The sequence below is a fragment of the Linepithema humile genome, chromosome 1 (genome assembly GCF_040581485.1).
Source record: "Linepithema humile isolate Giens D197 chromosome 1, Lhum_UNIL_v1.0, whole genome shotgun sequence".
Classification (NCBI taxonomy): Eukaryota; Metazoa; Arthropoda; class Insecta; order Hymenoptera; family Formicidae; genus Linepithema; species Linepithema humile.
In genome coordinates, this window is record NC_090128.1 from 37,069,306 (window position 1) to 37,093,720 (window position 24,415).

Genomic DNA, 24,415 nt, shown 5'->3' on the forward strand with positions numbered 1-24,415 from the left:
TGAGGCACCTCTCAGAAAAGAGTAATATTTTCTTTGCTACATAAATAATGTTTATTTTCATTAATACATTATATATATATATATATATATATATATATATATATACAGGGTGTCCCAAAAATTTTGACACAGCGGCCGTATGCCGGTAGAGCAGACCAAACTGAACCGAAAAGTCCTCTACCATTTTACAATTTTTACAAGGGTTAAAGAGATATTAATTATTAAAGATTACTGAATGCGAACGCACGGCTGAGATACGACCGCCTACAGACTACGGTCGCTAGGCGCGCGGCGTGCGGTAAGCGGCGAGCGACAAGCGGCGAGCGGGGAGCGGCGAGCGGGGAGCGGGGAGCGGCGAGTTTACAGGGTATATACAGGGTATATACAGGGTGTCCTAAAGTTCGCGGCCCAACCATCGTGTACAGATAGAGAGGGTCAAACTGAATAAGTAAGTCCTTTACTACTTTGCAAAATTTTCAATAATTAATTAGAAAATAATTAATAAAGATCCGCCAATCCGCGCAAGTATTCCCCGAGCGTCGAGCGCGCGGCGAGTAGGACCCACTCAGCATAGCATAATACACTCTATGTCACGCGCCGCTCGTGTGTAGTGTGCATAGCTAGCCAAGAGAACGTAAGTCCCTCCCACCGCTCTGCCGCGCTTTGTATTATGCTATGCTGGGTGGGTCCTACTCGCCGCGCGCTTGGCGCTCGGGGAATACTTGCGCGGATTGGCGGATCTTTATTAATTATTTTCTAATTAATTATTGAAAATTTCGCAAAGTGGTAAAAGACTTACTTATTTAGTTTGACCCGCTCTATCTGTACACGACGGTTGGGCCGCGAACTTTGAGACACCCTGTATATATATACAGGGTGTTTTATAATGTCCGTGCCAACGCTCGTGTACGGATAGAGTGCGGTAAACTAAGCAATGGTGAAATAATTATTTTAAAGCGGCGCAAAATAGAAGCGAAAGTGACGTGAAAATAAATGCAAGATATCGGCAAAGGCAAAATAATTATTTAAGCAATGGTGAAATAATTATTTTAAAGCGGCGCAAAATAGAAGCGAAAGCAACGTGAAAATAAATGCAAGATATCGGCAAAATGAAATAACTATTCGAGCGGCGGTGAAATAATTATTTAAGGCGGCGTAAACTAAATGCGAAGTATACGTGAAAATAAATGCGAAGTATCGCAATAATGAAATAATTATTTGAGGCGACGGTGGAATAATTATTTAGTATGACGTAAGGCGTCCTGGTGCGGTCGGCGAGAGCGCAAGCGCGGGCGATCGTGTCGCAACGGTTGGTACAAGACGGAGCGCTTGTCGGTGAGTGCGTTCGTAGTATCGCGAGTCTGTTCGATCGTAGATCGATGCGGACTATTCGGCGGCGCGGATTGGTCGACGCGGCGTTGCTTGCCGGACGGATTACAATTATGAAATCCCGGCGAATAAACGCGGTATGCGGACTTAGGCTGCCGATTACGTTCGGCGGGAGTACAAGGATGCTCGTACGAAGACGGAATTTAGAACAGCGACCTGGCTAGGTATGCGGAAATGCCCGCAATACAGAGTTCGGTGGCCTAGAGGAACCAAGTACGCTTGGCGGGTATACGAATATATTCGTATCCTGGAATCAAAGAATACCGAGGACGCTCGGCGGTACACGAGGATACTCGTGTGCTGGCACAGGTATAGAGTCCGAGTATGCTCGGTCGGGACTACGAGGACGCTCGTAGCAGGGTTGTTCGCTGTCGATCAGCGAACGAAGTCTGGTGAGAAGACGTTCAGCCGGGCCTCTTTTATACCCGGCTGGCGGCCGAATGATTTCGAATCGGCAAGCATCGGCGGTTTCGGCGGCGAGTCCCCCACAAAACGGAATTTCGGAACGGTCGGGTGTGGGGGATTTTCGGCGGTTGACCGCCGCTGTTTTTGATAAGAAATTTATCGGCGCGCGATGCGCCCTTGGTGGGCTACGGACGATGGACGGTCCGTAGCCGTAACGATGCAGTGGGCTGCATCGTTACATATGTAACACTAACCACCGAGTATTTGATAACTTTAAAATCTTGTTTCTTTCCACATTAAAAAAATCTTGAAATTCGCCCAAAATTGCACATCTCTTTGCACTACCTGAGATATAAGTACTAACTCCTCGAATTAAACTTTCGCACGACTCTGGAAGTTTTTCGCAAGCTTTACTTGCTACAAGCGCGGATAAATGGCAAATACAATTTAACATAACAAGACCCGGTACTTCTAATTTTAAACGTGACATAGAAGAATTATTGCATCCAATCATTACATATGCATTATCACTTGTCATTCCGACTATATTTTTTAAAGGAATTTCTTTCTTTTCAAACGTACTTTTAAAAATTTCAAAAAGTTTGTTTGCGGAACAATTTGTTGCATCTATGGATAATAAATCTAACAATTGTGTAATTACTTTTTTAGTTACAGGTGAAATATATTGTACGAGAATACACATAAGTTTTTTATCCAAAATATCAGTACTTTCATCTATTAATATCGAAAATCTACAATTTTGAATATTTTTGATAATTTTTTTAACTTCGCGTTTTGCAATAACTTGTGTTACTACTTTTGTACATTTATCTCGTGCCAGTGAAAGATCTGATACAACTTCAGGGATCATACAGATATCTTTTAATAATGGAATTAAGTGATCTGCGGAATAAAAAGCAATATTGTGTTCTGCAAAAAATGCTGCTAATTTTATCTCGGCGCGTTTTACTTTATCTTTATGCGAAAGAGTAACTGTACTATTAGCAGCGTCTGAAAAATCAATGTCTAAATTTTTTGAATTTATTTGTTTTATATGTTGGACCGATTGTGAATGTTCAATTAAATTAGATTTACAACATCTGATGGCTTGATTACATGCAATACACAAAGCTTTCTCTTGTGTAGGATATGGAGTCAACCATCCTTTAAAAATATTTTCATCTAGCCAAGATGATTGAAATTTTCGGACTTTTTGTTTTTTGGCTTTATTTTCTATATCGGACTCCATGCTTCTAATTAATAAATACAAAAGCCTTACCTTATTTATATCTTCCTAACCTCCTCCTGTCAAAAGTCCTGCGTAAGGTCCAGCACACGACATGTGTCGGCACTGTATTTCCATCGCCGCGCATGCGCAAAGCCATATATACGCTAAGCAGCCGGTCCCTAATCGGAACACTGCGTCGTCTTCTGAATCGGCCCGAAATGTGCAACTACGGACTAAGGAATAGAGGGACTGCACGGACTAAGGAATAGAGGGACTGAGTCTAAAGTCCTAGTTTAGGCGAGAGGGGATGGCAACTCAAGCGTGCGGGGGGGGGGGGGGGAACTGCTTTCTGCCATATTGATGTAGCGATTCTCACACAGAGATTCTGTGTCTGTGACATGGTTACACTCGTGTAGTGGTGCCACTAGACATAACAAGTGACAAGCATAAAGAGATTAGGCGATTTTATTATTGTTGTATTATAAATTTTATAAAATACTTTAACTTTTATTACTCTGAGGCTCTGCATACAGTAGACAAAATATTAGAAATAGCAATAAACATTTAATATTAAAAAGAGAAATTATTTTACATCTAACAAGAGAATAAAATATATTAATTAGTTCCAATTCTTATTTCTTAATTTATGCATTAATTTTTTCTATTCTTTTTATTTTTAAAATAAATAATTCCAATTTCTTATTTCTAATATTTAATAATTATTTCTATTTCTATTTCCTATTTTGTTTATTGTGCGCAGGATCTGACTTTCATTTCTCACATATACGCAAATAGTGAGTTCTATGTGTGGTGATTACTAAACGAATATGGCGGCCCCCCCCCCCCCCGCCGCAAACGTGCTCCCCCGGTACAGCTTGTGCACCGTCCCTCTATTCCTTAGCCCGTGTGTGCAACTAATTTCGAGCGCTGATCTAGACAATGTTCCACATATGTCTACTCCCAATTTGATGTTGACGCAATAGAGTTGCGTGAAGTATATTTGGAATCAAAGGAGAAATCGTAAATATTTTTATTTATCAATTCAGACACCTATTCATACTACGAAAAACATTTTTATAGAAATTGGAATTGATACGCTTACGTTTTAGCATGTTTCTGCGGGATCTAATTTATAAATGTGATTTTGATAAATGTTAATAAAAATTATGCCCCAATGTCTCGTCCGGATGGATATATAAAACTATGTAGTCGTGCCCCTGCACGTGCCCAGACAACAGAGTTCAGAAAACCGCGCTAAATAAAACAAAAATTGGCTGTGCGCGCGGTTCGTCTTTTCCTCACTGTTCGCGCTGCGCGCGCCCTCCACTTCATTGTGTTCTGTTCGTTCACCCAGACAACGTGTACTTTTTTCTTCAACCTTCCCTTTTCAAGTATTTTTTGACTTCTTCTTCGCTATGCCAAAACATAAGGCAAAAAAGAAATATTCGCGACATTCACGCGAGAAAAGATCCCGGGATTCGTACGATCGAGGGCGAGATATTCACGAATTCTCGCGTTCCCGATCGCGCGTTCACTCGCTGGCCCATGGATCAAGATATCGACGGCGTCAGGCTCACTCTTCGGCGGATTCAAGATCCTCGAGGGACACATCCACCGGAAGATCGAGGTCGAGAGACGGGGGATCTACGAGATGCTCGATCATATTCGAGCGCTCGTTTCCAGTAGAGACGGTAATCATAACCTAAATTTTCGTCGAACCAAGGAGGTTAGATCGCCTTTGCGCGACGCCACGCAGGTAGAGGAGGATTCGGCCTTAGTCTTGGTCGACTCTCTGACCTCACCTCAGAGCATTAAAGGACCGACGGTCATAATAAATGACCGGGGCGTTGTACCAGGTATGTCCTCTTGTTGACCCAGACGATTCTCTATTCCTGGCAAAGAGAGGACGTAACCGACGGTTACCTTTTGCTCTATTTTTTCTTTTTTAGTGGTGGCGGAGGTCAGAGATGAGGACGTCCCGTCCGCCCACAGCGGGTCCTTCATCGCTCCTCCTACCGTTGAGGGCGCAGAACCCCCCCTCTTGACTATCGACTCTGAGGCGCAGACCCTGGCCAAAGAACTATTCGGTGAGGTTAACGCACCAACGATACCCTCTACCTGGAACCAAACGGTTCTGAATTCGATCCAGTCCGACTCCCGCACAGGTCTGAGTCAGGATATTCGCGCCCACCTTTTATCGAAATACGAGGTAAAAGAGGCGCTAGCGAACTTGATTCCACCAAAGCTTAACAAGGAATTGGCCGCTGTACTGACCCACTCAAAAAAAAATATTCTATTCTTTAGCGGTAACCTGTTATTGCTAGAGGATTTTCCTCTGGTATATGGTCTCAAGATGATATTCAAACATATAGAGTAATATCCTCTAAGCATATAAGATACTAGACTTAAGATTGTAATCCTCTTAATGTTAAAAAAACCTCCTATTCTTGTAAATCTAATCTTATTCTTATTTAAAACATTTATAATAATACTTTAAGACAAATGTTTTCTACTTTTAAACTTACTAAAGTATTAATTTATATCTGATTATCATATACTGACTAGAGAAGCGTACTTTCTGTGTGATCCAAGTAATACTCTTGTTTGTAGAGTATAATATTTTTTTTCTTAGGAATCTTCTTGCGCTCTCTCTCTCTCTCTCTCTCTCTCTCTCTCTCTCTCTCTCTCCCTCCCCCCTCTTTTCCCCTCCTCCCTCTCTCTCCCTCCCTCTTTCTCTTTCTCATGTATAAATTTGTATATTTTCAAAAATCACTCTTTGAATTACTTTTTGGAAACCATGTAATCTTGAGTAAAAATTATTTCAAGCGGTTACGTAGTTTTTAGAGCGATTTTAAAAATACGTTTTTAAATAGCTTTCTGAAGATTACGTGGTTTTCAAGAAGTAATTCAAAAAGTAGTTTTTAAAAATATACGAATTTATACGTGAGAAAGAAAGAAAAGCTTTTTGAAAAGACACAAAATTATACATGATTTTTAAAAGCAGATGTCGAATTAAATAAATATTTGTTTTTTGAAAGATTTTTAATGAAAAAAAATGAGATTTATATACTATATATTATAAAATATAATAATATATTATAAAGTATAAATATATCATAAAGTATAAAGTATAATATTATAAATACATATTATTTTACACAAACGCATGACGGAATGTTATATAATTAGAAAAACTTCTTGCTCCAACTCTACAGTGAGAAGGTGTAAATACTATTAGATCATCAAATTTAATAAATTTCCATTCAGAGGAATCTTCAATAACTTCATAGCTACAAAGATGTTCCACAAAATCCACCGTTTCAAACATACACAAGAGAAAATACACAGCATCAGATTTTTCACAATATGTGATAAGATTAATTCGACCAAACACAGGATAACCAGTGTCTTTGTGGAACATTACAGCTACACACATTCCTATTTTATAAATAGTACCAGAAATTGTAATCCATGAAAATGTGTTTATAATTTCATTTAAATTCTTAGGCAGAACATCATAAAATAATCGGTAATTTTTAATATCTTTAATACTAACTTCTTCTTGAACTCCAAAAGAATATTTTTCACCCAAAGGCTTTCTAGATAAAAATCTGGCACACAAATTTAATTGATGTTTTATCGCCAAAGTCAAAGGCAAGTTTTTACGAGAATTTGTAGCATAGGCTGCCTGCTTAAGAGGTCTGTGTTTGGCTTCCCATCGAAGGCAACAGACAGACCATAAAGGACCAACTCTACGCATAACTTCAGGATAATGAAGCATGTAATGATGCTTAGGTTTAAGTGTAACTTTGGGAAAGACAGTAAGATATATTTCATGATGTTCAGAAATAAGAATGCTCAGATAACTAAGTGATCGAAGGTTTACATAAGACGTTGTAACTATGTCTATAATTGATTTTAATTTTAGATAAAGATGCCAACTTTCAGCATCTTCAGGAACTAAATCACCTAGCATTAATCCAAAATATCTGACAAAACACAACATTTCTGAGGCAGAGAACTTAAGTTTACCAGTTATAAGATGCTCTTTTTTAATTGGTGATACTGCATTCTTTGACTCTACTGGACCATAATCAAAATAAATTATACGATTATTCAGAGTCTCCAGGGAAAAGTATTTTTTATCATGTATTAAATCAAAAAGTATAAGTGCTAAGTCATAACCACATACTCCCTCCAAAAGATCGTGCATAATATCAAAGCTAATGCTTTATACAAAAGAAAAGCTGGGAATAGCATCCCAAACGCATTATTCCTTAATACCAGTCGCAGTAAGATTTTGTAACAAAACATCAGCAGCATAATTTTGCATTGTTCTTAATTTATTTGTATCAAGAGCAGTTAGAGATGCAATTTCATTCTTGTGATGCTTGCACATTCTGCATGGATAGTTTGCATTGAATCCCTCAGATAAACCACAAATAGAGTGAATTCCCAAGTTGTCACCTAACAAGAGGCACAAACTAAAATAAATTTGTTTTTCCCCTGAGCTTGTTTTTATAATTAATCCATTTTTTTCTAGATATGTTAAATCTTTAATAACTGGTCTAAATAAATTCATATTTCCATGTACTTTACAATCTGAAAGAAACAAAGAAGCCAAGAATATATTATTAAGTTTTGAGGCATAATCTTGAGGTATACAAGCAATATTGTAATAAAGTGCTCCTAATTTGTGGTGACCAGCATGAGATCCTGTGATATTATCTGGATCCATATCGTCAAAAAAAAAATTAAGTGGAAGTACTGTTTTGTTATGAAAATATTTAGCCACTTTTTCTTTCCACATCTCTCCTTGCACAACATTTGAAAAAGGCTCATCTCTTTGAGATAAATACTCTAAATTCGAAATAATCGTATCAAGGCAACCTGGTAATTCCAAAAAATGCTTCAAAACTTCTTTTATAGAAATGTAGTAACCAGTATCAAGTTCATGACTCATTACTGTCTTGTTCTCCTGTGTTCTAGGCCTATAATGACTACCAATCACGTAGCTTGTAGGAGCTATATAGAATTCACTTTCTTTTAATGCTTCTAATCTTTCATAATCACTGTGAAGGCCAGCAAAAATATTATCACATGCATTAAACATAAAAGAAAGTTCATTAAGTTCTTCGTTAGTATAATCAAACTTACTTAACATGTTAAAAACTTTATTTTTTAAAATATTTAAGTATCCACTTGATAATAATTCTGAAGCAGCATCAATTATCTCTTGAACATGAGCCCGATTCAAAGTATTAGAGGCATACAATTTTGATACAAAAACAAGCGTAGAATCCACTAAAGCTTTTTTAACATCATAAACTGAAATTGAATTATTTTCTGACGTATTTGATTCAAAAACATGCTGATGCATATCAGCATCTGAAATCTGGACAACATCAGAAACATGACAAGCATCAAAAGATTGAATTTCTTTTTGTGAACAATTTTTATGTAAGAAAGAACATTTAAGTAAATGTTTTTTGAATGCACGTAAGGAAGGACAAGTTTTAAAACAATTAGGTGCAGAACATCTAAGAGCAGTATGAACAGCTGTAACATGGTATACTTTGATGTGTGCCATCAGAGCTTCGATTGAGTTAAATTGATTTTTACATATAAAACATAATATCTCCATTATAAAAAACAAAATTGAACACACAAGTTAAAACTTATACAACTAAACGAGAGTTACGTAATCTATTAGAAAATTAAAATAATTTTTAAATCACAGATTGATTTCTTCTTACATTAACTTAAAATTAATATATCAATATATGTCATATATATAATAAATGAAAAATATAATTATGCAAAAAAATTTTTAAATGGAATCTACTTAAAAGATATGCTCTGTAAAGACTTACAATTAGACTTATAAATTTAAAGTAAAACGGAAGACCTCAATGAGGTGTTTGCTCATTGTCAGTTTCATTTGCAATTTTTGTTCGAAGAGCTTCAAAGGTTTTGACAAGCGCACTGACATTAGAATTCTTTTTATCATACCTCGTGGAGATGCGATACAAAGCTTGCTGAATAAAAAGCCACACACCTCTTGCTTCATATGAATATTCAGTCATCAAAACTTGTATTGCTTTGAAACATTGATCGAAGGCTTTCAACACATTATTAAATTGATATTTGACTTCATCAATTATCACATAACAAATCTCGTATTGTTCTACCGTAGGCCCAACAAGAAGAACAAAAGGTTGAACTCTAGTTTTAAGCTTTAAAGCCACAGCACGCCTCCGTTGGATAGCTGGATTTATATCTCCTGGCACCTACAAAGATAAGATAAAAAAATTATTACTATATCTCTATTTTACAAAAAAGTCATACAACTTCGCGTGCGCGCGTGTGTGTGTAATAATTTGCCACAAATTAAAAAAAAATAAACTTATTTTTTGTCACATAATTTTCAAATCATTTCCAGCACGTTCAAATATTCCATGCATTTTGAAGAATATAATGAAGTATATCAATAAAATTTAACTTACTGTCACATGGAACACAAAAGCATCTCTTGCCTCAGCTATATTTGCCTTTATCTTTTCTCCAGAATCAAGTTTCTGTAGTTGTCGAGGTGGAACTAAATGTGGAAGTAAGTGAAGAATAACAGCAGTGACAGAATTTGCTACGATAGATAAAAGAAAACTTTTGCTGTAAATACATATGACACAAGGATTTTTTCCAATAAATAATTTTTATTTGTTTATTCATTCTTGAAAAATACTTACCATCATCCAGCTCGTCCAATTTCTTCAGTTGTGCTTTTCCATAAGAATCCTTCACTTCTGCTTTTAAAAGTTGTTTGAGAAGGGGAATAAATATTTCCCACTCCAAAAGAAGCGCTAAATCCTTATCAGGATATTTCTTCTTAAAGTCACGATCAAGCTGAAAAATTAAGATATTTATTTTTATAAGAAATAATAAGAAAACAATAGAGAATGTTAACACTAAACAAATAATATTAAAATACTTAATATATTTACAAGAGTATATCCTTGAGGCAAAGACAAAACCTCCCATTCAGAAAAATAATCCGTCACCGAAAGTGGTTTGTCTCCTCCGCCTTTCGGATCTAGTAGGGTTTTTTGTCTAATATCATAAGTTAGATCCCAATTATTTAAAACATCAGTCCAAGGTTCTCGACTTATTTTCAGCCATCGAATCGCTGCTTGCACTTTATCTTCATTTACTAAGCACAATTTTGAGGCAATTAATTTATCATATTCTATGAAAAATATTTCTTAGCAGTTAATAATCTTAATTGAATTTAAATACTTTTAGATGTATTCGTATCGGGCTCATTTTCATCATTTTCATTCTGTGTAGAATTTGAATATTTATGATAATTGGCTGGATTAAGTGCACCAAGTCTCCTCAACATAGACTTAATATTTCTCACTTTATCAGCTAATTTTCCCCCGATATTTTTTTGCTTTGGACCATTTGCAAAAGGTTCATATACGTATGTAGCCTACAATATATTTACAAAAAATATTATGTTTACTCGTGATAATATTAATTATCAGATTCAGAATATATAGATAAAAAAGTTTTACCTCAGTCTCAGTTGGAAATAATTCGCATAATTTTTTGGACACGATTTGAAATTCTTCAAAAGTAGGGCTACAAAAAAGAAAGATATTAGCAACATTAAATATGCATAAAGTTATAATATTGTAGTAAAAAAATTTACTTTATATTAATTTTTATCATACAACTTGCTAATATCTCTATTAATATTCCTCTTGCTTCTCCATTTAAAATGCCATTATTTTTATAATAAATTAGAACAGCATCACCTTTTAAATGTTCCTTTATTACTTTCTCAATATTCTGAAATAAAAAATATATTATGGAAATGTATATCAGATATAAGTATAATTAAATAAAAAATTTTAATGGCACTTTTAATACTAAATATAATTATTTAATTCTGAGCAACAATTTAATATATTGTTTACCAACTCTTGAAATTGCGTTCTTGTGAACCACAATGCAAGTCTTTTAGGATAGCGTTTAGATTTTTCTAACTTTGACGATAGTTGTCGTTTCTTTCCGTTTTGATTAGCTAACAAAATTTCTGTTTCACCATCACTCACACTATTTACTCCTGAATCAGATGCTGATTCGAGCTGAGAGTAATCATTTCTCTGTTTACATGTTTCCTACAATGTTAACATGAAATATCAAAAACACAAGAATTTAGCTACTAATTTTATATCTTAAAAGGTTAAAATGTTTATACATATTCTATATACATATTTTATATATAAAATATAATGTATATAATATACATATATATATATCCTTACTATATTATCTAATTGGCGTAAAGGAGTGTTCACAATATCAAGACAATTATCTGTGTTAACATCTACAAATGGCATGCTACAGTTTCCAAATTCATCAACCTATAACAAAATACCCAAATAAATACAAACAATTTTATTACATGCATAATCGTTTGGAATGTCTACAAATCTTCCTTGCTTGTACCTCTACATCAAAAACTAAATTCTTAGAAGTACTGGCTTGTAAAGCATTTCTTCTGTTAAAAAATTCAGCTTGATCACCCCACTTAGGCAATAATTCCTCTGCCTTTTTAGCTGATATTAAACATAACCTATCTATGGTAGTTAATGCATCTCCTAAACATAAAAGACCAATATGATATTAATTATAAGAAAAGTTCAAAGCCGAAAACCAAAAGTGTATGCATGCGTGCGTGTGCGTGTGTGCGTGCGTGTGTGTATATCTAAACTCTAAACTCAAAAGAAATAATAATATGGACAATGCAGTTAAAAGAAATTGATGAACATGTAATACAAATATAAACCTAACCATGCAATTTATTATTTCATTGTAGATAAAATTTTTAAGTAAAAGTTACTCAAAATATAAAAAAATACTTACTCTCAAATGCGGGCCAGTACTCGCCTAAATGTGCTTTTTCTAAAAATTCTTGTACTTCGTTCATATTTCTTTTGTAGCACTAAACACTCACTGGCACAAAGCTCGTTGCATCACACTGCGTTGCACTTTGATGGCGTACACTTCGCGTAGCAAATAAATGACAATCTATTTCAAACAAATGCGCGATCCGCGAATATCTTACATATCCTCTTATTTCAAGAAGCTATTCAAATTACTATAGTAGGATTTTCTTTAGAGGAATTTACTCTTAATCATATCTCACGCATCCACTTTTTTATAGATAAATACGTGTTACATGAAGAGAAATATGTTTTATATAAGATAATATTGCGTAGAGGAAATGCTTAGAGGAATTCTCCATTTATTAGTAGAATATTTTTTTTTGGGTGCCCCATCCGTTGTCAAGCGAGACGAATATCAGTTTCTGGCACAAACACAAGTCAGTGCTTGCCTTAATGCTTTCGGTTCAGGAGTATCCATCCTGCTACAACCTGAGATAGCGGAGGGTCTCAACAGTGCCTTACGATCAGCTCTGACGTTCTTCTCGGAGGGAATTCATTTGCTCGCTGACCACCAGTATCGACTTTTATTAGCGAGGAAGGCCTTTACCAAACCCTCCCTAAATATTATTGGAAAAAATGCAGCCGACTCAGCAATCATCGACGATTTCCTTTTCGGGCAGAATTTCGCTGAGACGCTCAAAGCCGCTCAGGCTTGCGAGAAAACAGGGCGCGAGGTATCAAAATCTCTACCTCAGATGGAAAAGAAATCATTACAACCCGTTCGCCAGTATCCATAACAGCGAAAGCAGCCTTACAATTTAAAAGCACGCCAATCGGGAAATTAGAGGACTCCTGCTCGCTCATATGCGGCTCGCCGGACAGGAAATCGCCTTCCCAAGAGCCGCTCCTATCGAGCCCAGTCTCGATCTCGGGCACGTCACCGCCCCTAAACAAGGTAAAGTCAGCGGGTCGTTTGAGAAAATTTTACACTCAATGGGCAGATCTTACTACAGATTGTTTGGTGCGGGAAGCGATACAAGGTTACCGTATTCCCTTTATCTCGCCGAGCCAAAATTTTCTCCAGCGGATGCGACACTTTGCGTCAGAGAGATAGAACGTTTACGATGCAAGGGAGCCATTGCCCCAGTAGAACCTCACGTGTTTCAATTCTTATCACCATTTTTTCTTATCAATAAATCGTCAGGCGGTAAACGCTTTATTTTAAATCTACGGGATTTAAACAAATATATTGAACCTCCTCATTTCAAATTAGAGGATTGGCGAACAGTCATTCGTCTCATGCTCTCAGGTTTTCACATGGCTACCCTTGACCTCGAGAACGCTTATCTTTTAGTCCCAATATTCGAGAATCATCGAAGGTTTTTACGTTTTCAGTGGCGTAACGTGACGTATGAATTTTCAGCATTGCCGTTCGGACTCTCCACGGCCCCATATATTTTCACGAAGATCCTTCGACCGGTGGTCACTTTTCTTCGTAATCAGGGCTACCAATCGGTTGTGTACCTCGATGACTTCCTCCTCTTGGGATCCTCCGCAGATGAGTGCAGAGATAATATACTTGCATCTGTGAATCTTCTACAGTCCTTGGGCTTCGTAATAAACTTTTCAAAATCTCATTTAGATCCATCACCTAGATGTAAATATCTAGGTTTTATCTTCAATTCCATTAAGCAATCTTTGTCAATTCCTGACACTCGTCGAGAGAACTTATTACATTTAACAATACATTTGGCACAAAAATCTAGATGTCGCATTCGAGAAATGGCTAGCTTTATCGGATCACTCATCTCCGTTTGTCCAGCAGTCCAGTACGGACTTCTTTACACTAGAGCGTTTGAAAGAAAAAAATTTTTAGCGCTTCGCAGAAATAACGCGGATTATTCCACATTTATGGATATTCCCCTCGAACTTCAAATAGATTTTTCTTGGTGGATCAATATATTTTCTGACTCAAATCAATCCAACAAAATTTGCTCGAACAATTTTGTTAGGGAAATCTTCTCCGATGCCTCTCTAAACGGTTGGGGAGCAGCTTGTGGAGACTTACGCACACATGGATGGTGGTCCGAGTCGGATCAAGTCCTACACATAAACGCCTTGGAGCTTAAAGCGGCTTTTCACGGCCTGCGATGTTTCGCGGCTGACCTTCACGACTGCGACATTTTACTCCGCGTTGATAACACAACGGCCCTAGCCTACATTAACAAATTTGGTTCTATCCAATTCCCCCACCTTTCAGCTATTGCCAGGGAAATTTGGCAATGGTGCGAGGACCGGAATATATTTATTTTTGCCTCCTATATAGCTTCCATTGAAAATTCTATCGCTGATACGGAATCTCGAATCGCGGATCCTGATACAGAGTGGTCTCTCTCTGAGGGAGCTTTTCAGGAGGTGCTCAAGACTTTCGGGCCTTTTAATGTGGATCTATTTGCATCCTTAATCAACAATAAGTGCGATTCTTACGTATCCTGGTTCCCGGATCCGGGTTCGATCGCCGTAGACGCCTTTACTCTCTCATGGAGAGATTTCTCCTTTTATGCTTTTCCACCTTTTATTCTTTTGCCACGAGTCTTAAGGAAGATAGTGGAGGATGAAGCAACGGGTACTGTAATAGTACCGTGGTGGCCCTCACAGGCTTGGTTTCCGTTACTCCGCCGCTTATTACTAGCGGAACCTCTAATTTTGTCACCTAGTCATTCTCTGCTCTCTTCTCCTTTCAGGATCCAACATCCATCGTGGAGAACGCTTTCCCTGGGGGTCGGGAAATTATCCGGGAGGCCTTTAAGGAACGTTTAGTTCCACCGGGGGCAATTCCAGCTTTACTAGCCTCCTTATCTGAAGCAACAATTAAACAATACTCCTACCCTCTGCAGATCTGGTGGAATTTCTGCCAACGCCACCAAATGCCTCTCTTTTCTCCGTCGGTGTCGCAAATGCTGGAGTTTTTGGCTCACGAGCTGCCTCACATCTCCTTTTCCAGTTTGAATACTATGAGATCAGCAGTCTCGTTGATTTCCAACAATGAGATCGGTAACCATCCTATGGTTAGAAGATTCTGCAAGGGCGTTGCGGTGCTCAAGCCGCCTCGTCCGCGGTATGACTACGTTTGGGACCCGGCACCAGTACTATCGAAACTTGCCTTGATCTACCCATACGAATCTCTCTCATTGGAGATTATCACCAAGAAACTGGCTCTTCTCCTCGCCTTAGGCTCGGGCCATCGAGCTCAAACCTTCGCCTCAATAAGACTTTCTCAAGTCTCCCTCAAAGAGAAGCTAATTATTCGTATTCCCGACCGTAGTAAAACTTCAGCGCCGGGACGTTACCAACCACTTCTCTGCTTTGCACGTTTTCAGGATCATGACAATCTCTGCATAGTTCTGCTGATGGAACACTACATTAACAGAACTAGAGGATTACGTTCACCATCGTGTGACTCGCTTTTCATCTCTTATCGCAAACCGTTTAAGGCGATATCCTCTCAAACTATCTCCCGCTGGATTAAACAGATACTAGAGGAATGTGGCGTCAACACCGCCGTGTTTTCGGCACATAGTACTAGACACGCTGCGACGTCGCGTGCAGCGGATAAAGGTGTCACCCTTGACATTATCAAGCGGGCCGCAGGTTGGACCGGGGAATCACGAGTCTTCGCCAATTTTTACAACAGACCGATTGTCAATCCCGAGGATTTTAGCAATACGGTTCTTTCACAATAACAGCTTTTTTCTCAAGCCTACTACCATTCGTTACGTTTCTTTGGCCTTTTCGACTTACATATACATATAGATATGTATATGTATATATGTATCTATATGTGTATATATGTATGTATATATATATATATATATATATATATATATATATATATATACACTCTCTTAATATTAATCTTATCAATTCCATATACTTGTATATTTACATTCTTTTTTTATTTAGTAAGATACTTTATATAGCCTCGATTCTATGCGTATAATCTCTCTAATGTAATCTTTATAATCCATTATAAGTTCATGGCTTTGGATATTTTTCATTTTGTCAGTCTACATTTCTCAAAGTTATGTCTTCTCCCCAGGTCCTCTTCTGGGCAAATCACTTAGATTTGAACATCTACATAGTTTTATATATCCATCCGGACGAGACATTGGGGCATAATTGTAGGATTGAACGAACTTACCTATTGAAGTTCGATCTAGATTATGCCCCTTGTCTCGTCCGGATGGAGCCTCCCTCCCGGGCCTTTTTTAGCCATTCCCTCCCTGGAAATAGTGATTTGCCCTCCCTTTATTTGAACGAATGAAGTGGATGGCGCGCGCAGCGCGAACAGTGAGGAAAAGACGAACCGCGCGCACAGCCAATTTTTGTTTTATTTAGCGTGGTTTTTTGAACTCTGTTGTCTGGGCACGTGCAGGGACACGACTACATAGTTTTATATATCCATCCGGACGAGACAAGGGGCATAATCTAGATCGAACTTCACTAGGTAAGTTCGTTCAATCCTACAATTAATTATGTATTTTTTATTTATATTTCTGTAATTATTAAATATAAATTTAAATATTATTAAAGTATAATTATGTTCAGTAAATATAATCTTGAAAGTAATACACAAATTTCTCTGTTTTTCGTACAGCAAAATTATTAAATATATGTACTTATTTAATTGCTGCACTATACATTTATATAATCCAATATTACATAATTGAAAAAAATAATGTTTGTTATAATTCTTTCTTTGTTCTTTCTAAAAAGATAATTGACGATTCAAGTTAAGTAACGACCATGTAGCATTGGGTGCCCAGTTTTTTTATTTGTTTATCGCCATACTGTGTTTATGGTATACTGCATATGCTTGAAAACCACGTGGCATAGTAAGCATTCCTATAGAACATACTATGTATATTCATAGAAACAATCTATGTGAATATTCCACGTACATTCTATGCGAATATTTATAGAACATTGAGAATACTCCATGGACACTCAAGAAACATTTAATACAAATATTCACTAGACATATTGGAACATACATTAGACATTTATGGAATATTCAGAACATTCCAGGAAAGGTCAAGGAACATCTATGCAAATATTCCTGAGAAAGAACATTTGAATCATATACGAACATTCATGGAATTCGGTGCTATCTAGGATTCTTCTTGCTCAGCCGAAGTTAATAGATAATAGCCAGACACTTCAAAGTTTCTATTGGTTGCCACACGTAAACATAAAATGGAAATATTATAATATTTCTACATATATTTTACTTTGAGTAGCAAGTAATTATAATTATCATACTGTCGAAGTTTACAAACATTTGTCAAGATATACATGCATACATTTGTGTTATCACTCGTTCTTTACAATACTTTTTTTATTTCCACTCCGAGCGAAAAGACAAATAAGATCATATAATCATATCAGTTTATATCGTTACAATAATTGCTTGTATCGTGTTACGTCTGTTATCTGTCGTCTGACGCAGTTTGTACTGAACCATCGGTATGATGCTTTTGCTTTGAATCAGTGCTTATTCAATTGCAGCAGTTACGCAGTTAAACGTTTTCTCAAGTGTGTTTTATAATAAATTATCTTCTTTGACGGCTACGAAAAAAAGGCAAAAGACAGAAGATATACACGCAAGTACGCATTACTATTGATATTGTTAATTGAAATGCCATTTCCACAAATTTACTGCTGAATATAACGTCGACTGGGATTGTAGAAATTTTCTTAAGTTAGCAAGACCAAATCAGCAAAATAGAATGCAACTTAGTGGATTATTTACAAAATAGTTATTTTGTACTTATTTTGTACTATTTTGTACCACCAAAATTAATTTTGCACTCGTGTCATTTAAGAAAATAAATATACCGCTGTTAAATACTGTTCAATGCGTAATTATTATGATTCAATTATGAATCATATCATATGTTTGATATTTTAGAAGAACATGGGTAAAAGTACTAAAATATAATTGTATGTATTTTTCTTCTTTTATTTTTTCATTCTGCTAGCTTTGTATTAATGGGACCATTTTTTCTTGGGGGATTTTTTCTTGGTACAAAATGATACGATACAAAAATACAGATACAAAATGAGTAGTACAAATAATTCAATAAATGCCATTTAATTCTACTAATTTAAATTTTTAAAAGTCTGAGAAAAAAAAATCTTGTTCTTGAGGGTGTTGAAATGGGAGTTATTTTAAGGGGATAATAGGCATTTCTTAATTTGTTTTAAGCGGTCCAAATTAGTACCTACAAATTCAATACTAATTGCATCTGCTTTTGTTTTCTTTTGGTTTTTTTCTTTTGATTCTCCTAGCTTCATATTAAGTTAGCATCCACGATTTTTTCTTAAATGACACGGGGTACAAAATTCTTTTTAGTGGTACAAAATAATATAAAAAAAATACTAAATAATTCAATAAGTCTCATTCAATTGTAGACGTAAAAAACGTAATCATGAACGTTTGCTTGAAATTATTTTTCGGGTCGATAATTATTAGTAGCATGTCAACTGTGAGCTACGTTATATTTGTAGACAAGTAATTATGGATCGTTGGCTTGGCAAAACCGCGGTTGTTACTGGCGCTGGATCCGGTATGGGCAAAGCAATTACACATGCTCTTCTGCGAAACGGAGTGAACGTGGCTGCTTTGGATATCGAAAAAGAAAGATTGGCGAAGCTCGATGAAGAATGTAAACGAGTTCATACTTTGACTAAGCTACATTCCATATGCTGCGATGTAAGTATCGAGAATGAGATTGATAAGGCATTCTTGACGATCGAGTCATTGGGCGGTGTGGACATCATGATCAATTGTGCTGGCGTCTGTTATTATACGCGCATAATTGGTACGTCACGTTTGTGCTAAATAAGTATTTTATTATATAAATAAGTATTTATATTTATACTTTGATACTTTTATATACAATGTACACACGGGGACAGGAATGCCTTCTCACATGAAGTTACATGTGCTCGTCGGACATACCGGACATGCGTGCTTCACCTCTCAATATTCGTGCATTATAACTGTAGATATTCGAAAAACGGCAACACCGTCTCAGAGCGGGAAAATGTAATTGACAGTTCATAGTTTGACGTATCCGTTTTTCGAATATCTACAGTTATAATGCATGAATATTGAGAGGTGAAGCACGCATGGTCCGGTATGCCTGACATGTCCGACGAGACGTGTGTAACTTCATGTGAGAAGGCATTCCTGGCTCCGTGTGTACAATTCGAGATGGCAAGTAAGTATTTTTATCGATAGTGGAAAGCTTCAGTTTTTCTTGTCGTTGATGCATTTCAAACAATTGCATAATTTATATTTGTAGACAGCGAAAGGAAAACATTCGAAAAGTTGCTAAATATTAATGTGCTCACATATGCTGTGTGTATGAATAAGGCCGTTAATTCGATGCGGCAGCGAAATGTCGAAGGGCATATTTTCAATATTAACAAGTATCATTATTTATATGAATTGTTCGTTAACTGCTATATTGCCGAGTTCCGTGAAAAGTTTTCGAATAAATAAATTATTCCTAATACAAGTGTTTTTTCTATGCTGAAGAGAAAAGATAGAAATATTTTTTAAAAACATTTGATAATTTAATGAGCAATTTGACGTAGACAGTTTTGATGTGCAGTATTCTAGCTCACAATATTCCAAGAGGATACGTCCTAGAAAATACGTCAGATATTGATGGCTACTCATTTAATATTTATCCTGCCACTAAACACGCCTCTCGCGTTTTGACCACCGCAGTACGACGAGAAATAGCAGCCGTTCAGGCTCCTATTCGAGTTACAGTAAGTTGCGATCATTTAAATCCATTTTCATTCTTTACCTGATTTGCTACAGTTATAAACAATAGGAATTTATTATAATTATTATCAATAATAAATGCATATTCAGCAGACCCCCCGTATAACACGGATTCGTATAGCACAGAGCTCGGCGTTAGTTGCACATTTCGGCTCGATTCTTGAGACGACGCCTCCCGCTCTCCCACTACCACGCGGCCGAGCCGCCGATAGCCTTGACTCAGGAGCGTCTGTGTAACAAATTGGCTGATAATGAGCGGGCACCTTTCAGAAAATAAAATTTTCAGCCTATTTGTTACACAGACGCTCCTGAGTCAAGGCTATCGGCGGCTTGGCCGCCAGCGACCGCGCGGTAGTGGGAGAGCGGGCAGCGTCGTCTCAAAAATCGAGCCGAAATGTGCAACTAACGCCGAGCTCTGATATAGCTGGGTATAGCACAATAGAAAATTGTGACAGTGCTCTTATACCTCGGTAAAACAGATTTGTATAACACGAAAAATAAGTTTACATTTTCACATTCGAATTTCTCCGTATAAAAGCAACATCTTTAATATTTATTTTACATTCTTTATAATAAACCCTTACATCTTTTATAAATATGCGTTTTCATATGCATACATAATCCATATATTTGCGGCACACCCGCAAGAAAAATGACATAAGTTAAAAAAATAAAATCTTTCAGGAGAGAGAAAAGAAGAAATTGCATTAATAATAACGTTTCCTGTAAATAATATTATGAATTGGTTTTTATCTCAAATTCTGTCGCAAGTTATAAATCATCTGAAGCAAGTTTGATTTTACGGAAAACAATTTCACATGTCTATGTTGAGGTATACAATATTTAATATTTTCAAAATTAATTATTTACGGAAGTATTAAACATAGCGGATTCACGCGAAAGTATTTGAATTCAACTTCTATCACTTTTCCTGATTGAAGGTCGATATATTTAAAACACAATCCGCACATAAAACAAAATTCGAAAAATTTCGACTTGTGTCACTTTTCTTGCGAGTTACGATATGTATAACCTGTGTGACTTGTATAACATGGTTTTATATAACATATCCCCCATGTTATACGGTGGTCTACTGTACATATATATTATTCTATTTAGATAATATAATTTAATTTATACATGTGTATTTATATAATTATACATGATATATAACAAAAATTGATGATTTCTACGATTTTAATTGTTTGTTTTATCAGAGCATTAGCCCTAGTGCAGAGCATTAGCTCTGGTGCAGTGAGAACTAACTTAACTAAGCACACGAAAAAATTGTTTAATTTCTTCGAGAGAGTACGGTGTATTGAACCAGAAGATGTGGCGAATGCGCTCATTTATGTTCTTGGAACACGACCGGAAGTTCAGGTTTAAATTATTAATACATATTCTTTCAATAATATAAAAGTATAGGAAAACCATTGTGCACGTTGTTTAATTTCAGATTACGGAGCTTACCATCCAACCTACCTTGGAAGCAATATGAACATTTTCAGCAAGATGCTTATCTTATCGCATCAACAATTTTATGAAAAACTTACGTCAATAATGGAATAAGAAACTTGGGATTGTAAATTAAGTTTACGCATATGTTTTGGATTGCATGGAAATAAAATTTTTATATCTAATTTGCTAATATTATTTATATTCCTCTTAAGGGGAAAATCTCATTTTTCTGGTCAAAAAAATTGATTATTTTTTTAACGGAATTTTTTAGTTTAAGACAAGGCTCGGAATTATTTCATCTTTTCGGCCGATTCTCGTGGTATACACCAAGATCTATAGAGAGAAGGTTACCTCAGGCAAACCGATTATGGGCGAGGGACGATGAAGTAAGGGGGGAGCTAGAAACAGCTTGTAGGTGAGGGGCGACGAAGGAAGGGGAGAGCATGATTATCTCATCGTCGAACAGTAGCTATCTCTCTCGCACGCTTTAGTGTTTTCTCTCTCGCTCCTTTAATATAGAAATGCTTTGAGTTTTTATCGAAAAAATACTTTTATTTTGTAAAATATTGATAGCACTGGAAATTGCGTAATAAAAATTGAAAAGTAAATTAGAAAGGCGCTATAAATTACATATATTGCAAATTATAGCGCTAGATATTTAACGTTTATAATGTTAAATATCGCTGCAACAGATGCATTTGTGATACAAATTGCTTTGTACTCGTATTTAGACTGTATCAATGAAAATAAAATATAATTTGGGGATATACACAAAAAACATCATTTGTAAAGTAGTAAAATAAAAGAAAAAATAGTATATATTTAAAAATTATTTTTAAAATAATATTTACTGTTTATATGCATTATTTACAAAAGAAATACTATAAAGAAATTTATTTTTTATATTTAATTGTGAAAACCTCAAAAATTGTCAAGAAATTGTAACTGAAATTCATAAATGTAAGTACAATTCTAGGATAATATAAAAAGCATCATACACAAATTTATTATGATACAAACTTAAATAATGAAATTGTAATATATGTTTCAACATTGCAAATGTGAATATTTATATGATAAAATTTACAAAGTGTTAACAATTTTCAAATATTTGCTAATAAAATATTATTGAAATGTTTCTGTTGAAATCTTAAAATAATTCTTTAAAACAAATATGATGGGGTATATATTAGGGATCATTAAATATGCGGCAACATTGTGATTATAAAATTTTATAAGTATCTATAATAAAAATTAAATATAATAAATATAATAAGTATATAAGTATAATAATAAAATTTTTATAAGTATCTATAATAATAAAAATACACATATATGTTGTATTAATCTGTTAATATAAAAAAATTATTAATTAATTTAACGCAAATAAATTTCTTTGATACATACACAAATTTCGTTGATACATACACAAATGACTGAAGAAATTGAACAAGTAAAATATCAGTCGCGTTGTTTTACTATAAAATTTTAACTTTTAAATTTTCGAGAAAAGTCATTTGATTGAATAAATAATAAATAAATAATAAATCGTAAATAATAAATAACAGAATAATAAAGAAATAAATAAATAATAAATCATGAAATAATTGTAAGATGCTTCTTAGATAATTCTTATCGTTTTTTGTTTCTTAAATATATTTAAATACCTTTAGATTAAAGATTTCCTTACAAAGATTTAGATCGTCTTTTGTACCTCCGACATTAATTGTTAGTGCTAATTTCAACTTCTCATCAAATTTCACTGTTGACGCGATATGGAAGACAATCGAAACTTCTCGAATGAGAGTAGCCCGATCTTCCGAAGATATTCCGAGATTCGGGTAGTTACAATCTCCCGTTATAGCAATTATTTGATCCCGGAAGTTCGGTTGCTTGTCTTTAAGTCTTTCAAATACCTGCATAAAGTGAATAATGGTAAATCCACAAAAATTACACATTAACGAAATTAAAAGAAATTCATTATAAAAGATTAATAAAAGTCGATAACTTTTATCATTTATAATAAATCTTCGACTTTAATCTTTTTCTTTAACAAATGGTAGGAGTTTTGCTCTGCAGTTCTGGTGTGCCTCTTCAAAAACTGTAAGTGAGTGGTCCCTTTAAGTGTAAAACCATCAGACATAACATTTACATAAGTTCTTAAACAATTCCAAGAAATATGAAAATATGAAACTATTGAAGGACGGTAAGAATTTTTTTTGGTTATCTAACAGTTACTAGATTAGCTTTACATGAGTTTTTTTTAATTCAATTTTTCTACGTTTGATTTAAAAGAAATCTCGAGCTCTTAGAATACAAATTAATGACGCAACAATAAAAAAAAGAACTTGAAGACTAATTAGCAAGGTGTGGTCACTGAGTAGCAATTATTTAAATTTTTTTCTGTTAATCAATCGAGCGAGTCGCTCGCTAATGATAATGGCAGCATCTACAGAAATAACTTAGATCATAAAATATTGAACAAAGTACAATTTGATTACGTAATTTCTTTGCAAATTTTACAGCACATTGCTTTAATTTTTTATTTAATGACACAACACAATTAAGCTAAATTTGAAATTGTAAAATAATTGAATTCCATAAATTTGTTATTTGTCTAATGGCTAGTTCATCAATATTTATAAAACATTGGAGATGGTTATAAAGATGGAGCAAAACGTTTGAAAAATAAAAAGAAGCAAAATTTAACAATTGCTACTTTTTACATCTAGCTAGAGTCTTTAAGCTATTGTTTTTATTATTGTAATACTGAATATTTCTGTAGGTCTATAACATAACATTTTGTTTTAGAAATTAATAAATTCAAAATAAATTTTCACGGAAAAACGATAAATCTTTTCGATTAATCAAAGCTAAAAACGTTAAGACATATATTAAATTATTAATTAATGTCTATCAAGATAATGTTTAATATACGAGGGCAGTCTGAAAAGTTCGCGGAGCGACATTTGTAAGTCAATAGTAGAGTTTTAAATTTTAATTGGTTGTACAACTTCACTCTTCATATGAACCCATATGAAGTGCGAAATCTATCTATCAATTGATTCTTTACTTACAAGCCATTCAAAGTTGATGTGTCAGTGTATTTTTTAACATGGA

The 24,415-nt window shown here is 35.2% G+C and overlaps 4 protein-coding genes and 1 long non-coding RNA gene across 7 annotated transcripts; 3 read left to right on the forward strand and 2 right to left on the reverse strand.

The window, feature by feature from the left end:
* Window positions 1–1,585: 1,585 nt before the first annotated feature.
* On the reverse strand, window positions 1,586–4,369 carry LOC136999683 (protein FAM200C-like). Its single transcript, XM_067354212.1, has one exon. It carries the CDS (start codon window positions 3,041–3,043, stop codon window positions 2,030–2,032), a length of 1,014 nt encoding a protein of 337 aa, XP_067210313.1. The 5' UTR covers window positions 3,044–4,369; the 3' UTR covers window positions 1,586–2,029.
* Window positions 4,370–4,629: 260 nt separating this feature from the next.
* Window positions 4,630–6,047, forward strand: LOC136999684 (uncharacterized). The gene is made up of 2 exons (XM_067354215.1): window positions 4,630–4,878; window positions 4,972–6,047. The coding sequence occupies exons 1-2, from the start codon at window positions 4,674–4,676 to the stop codon at window positions 5,397–5,399; spliced, it is 633 nt and encodes a 210-aa protein (XP_067210316.1). The 5' UTR covers window positions 4,630–4,673; the 3' UTR covers window positions 5,400–6,047.
* LOC136999682 (uncharacterized) lies at window positions 6,046–12,568 on the reverse strand. 2 transcript variants are annotated; one of them, XM_067354205.1, is made up of 10 exons: window positions 11,537–12,568; window positions 11,353–11,451; window positions 11,002–11,205; window positions 10,734–10,873; window positions 10,597–10,663; window positions 10,316–10,511; window positions 10,024–10,229; window positions 9,769–9,925; window positions 9,529–9,665; window positions 6,046–9,312 (listed from the first exon to the last, which is right to left on the reverse strand). In XM_067354205.1, exons 2-10 carry the CDS (start codon window positions 11,425–11,427, stop codon window positions 8,932–8,934), a joined length of 1,563 nt encoding a protein of 520 aa, XP_067210306.1. In that variant the 5' UTR covers window positions 11,428–11,451; window positions 11,537–12,568; the 3' UTR covers window positions 6,046–8,931. The 2 variants fall into 2 exon arrangements, with proteins under 2 accessions (XP_067210306.1, XP_067210300.1); XM_067354199.1 differs by having other exon boundaries at window positions 11,353–12,568.
* Window positions 12,569–12,840: 272 nt separating this feature from the next.
* Window positions 12,841–15,737, forward strand: LOC105667509 (uncharacterized). Its single transcript, XM_067348157.1, has 2 exons — window positions 12,841–14,607; window positions 14,694–15,737. The coding sequence occupies exons 1-2, from the start codon at window positions 12,841–12,843 to the stop codon at window positions 15,717–15,719; spliced, it is 2,793 nt and encodes a 930-aa protein (XP_067204258.1). The 3' UTR covers window positions 15,720–15,737.
* Window positions 15,738–16,166: 429 nt separating this feature from the next.
* Window positions 16,167–21,477, forward strand: LOC136997021 (uncharacterized). Of its 2 annotated transcripts, none has more exons than XR_010887837.1 (5): window positions 16,167–17,643; window positions 18,547–18,860; window positions 19,347–19,821; window positions 21,055–21,217; window positions 21,294–21,477. It is a non-coding gene; the product is annotated as an uncharacterized lncRNA (long non-coding RNA). The 2 variants fall into 2 exon arrangements; XR_010887838.1 differs by having other exon boundaries at window positions 16,172–17,643; window positions 19,659–19,821.
* Window positions 21,478–24,415: the final 2,938 nt, after the last annotated feature.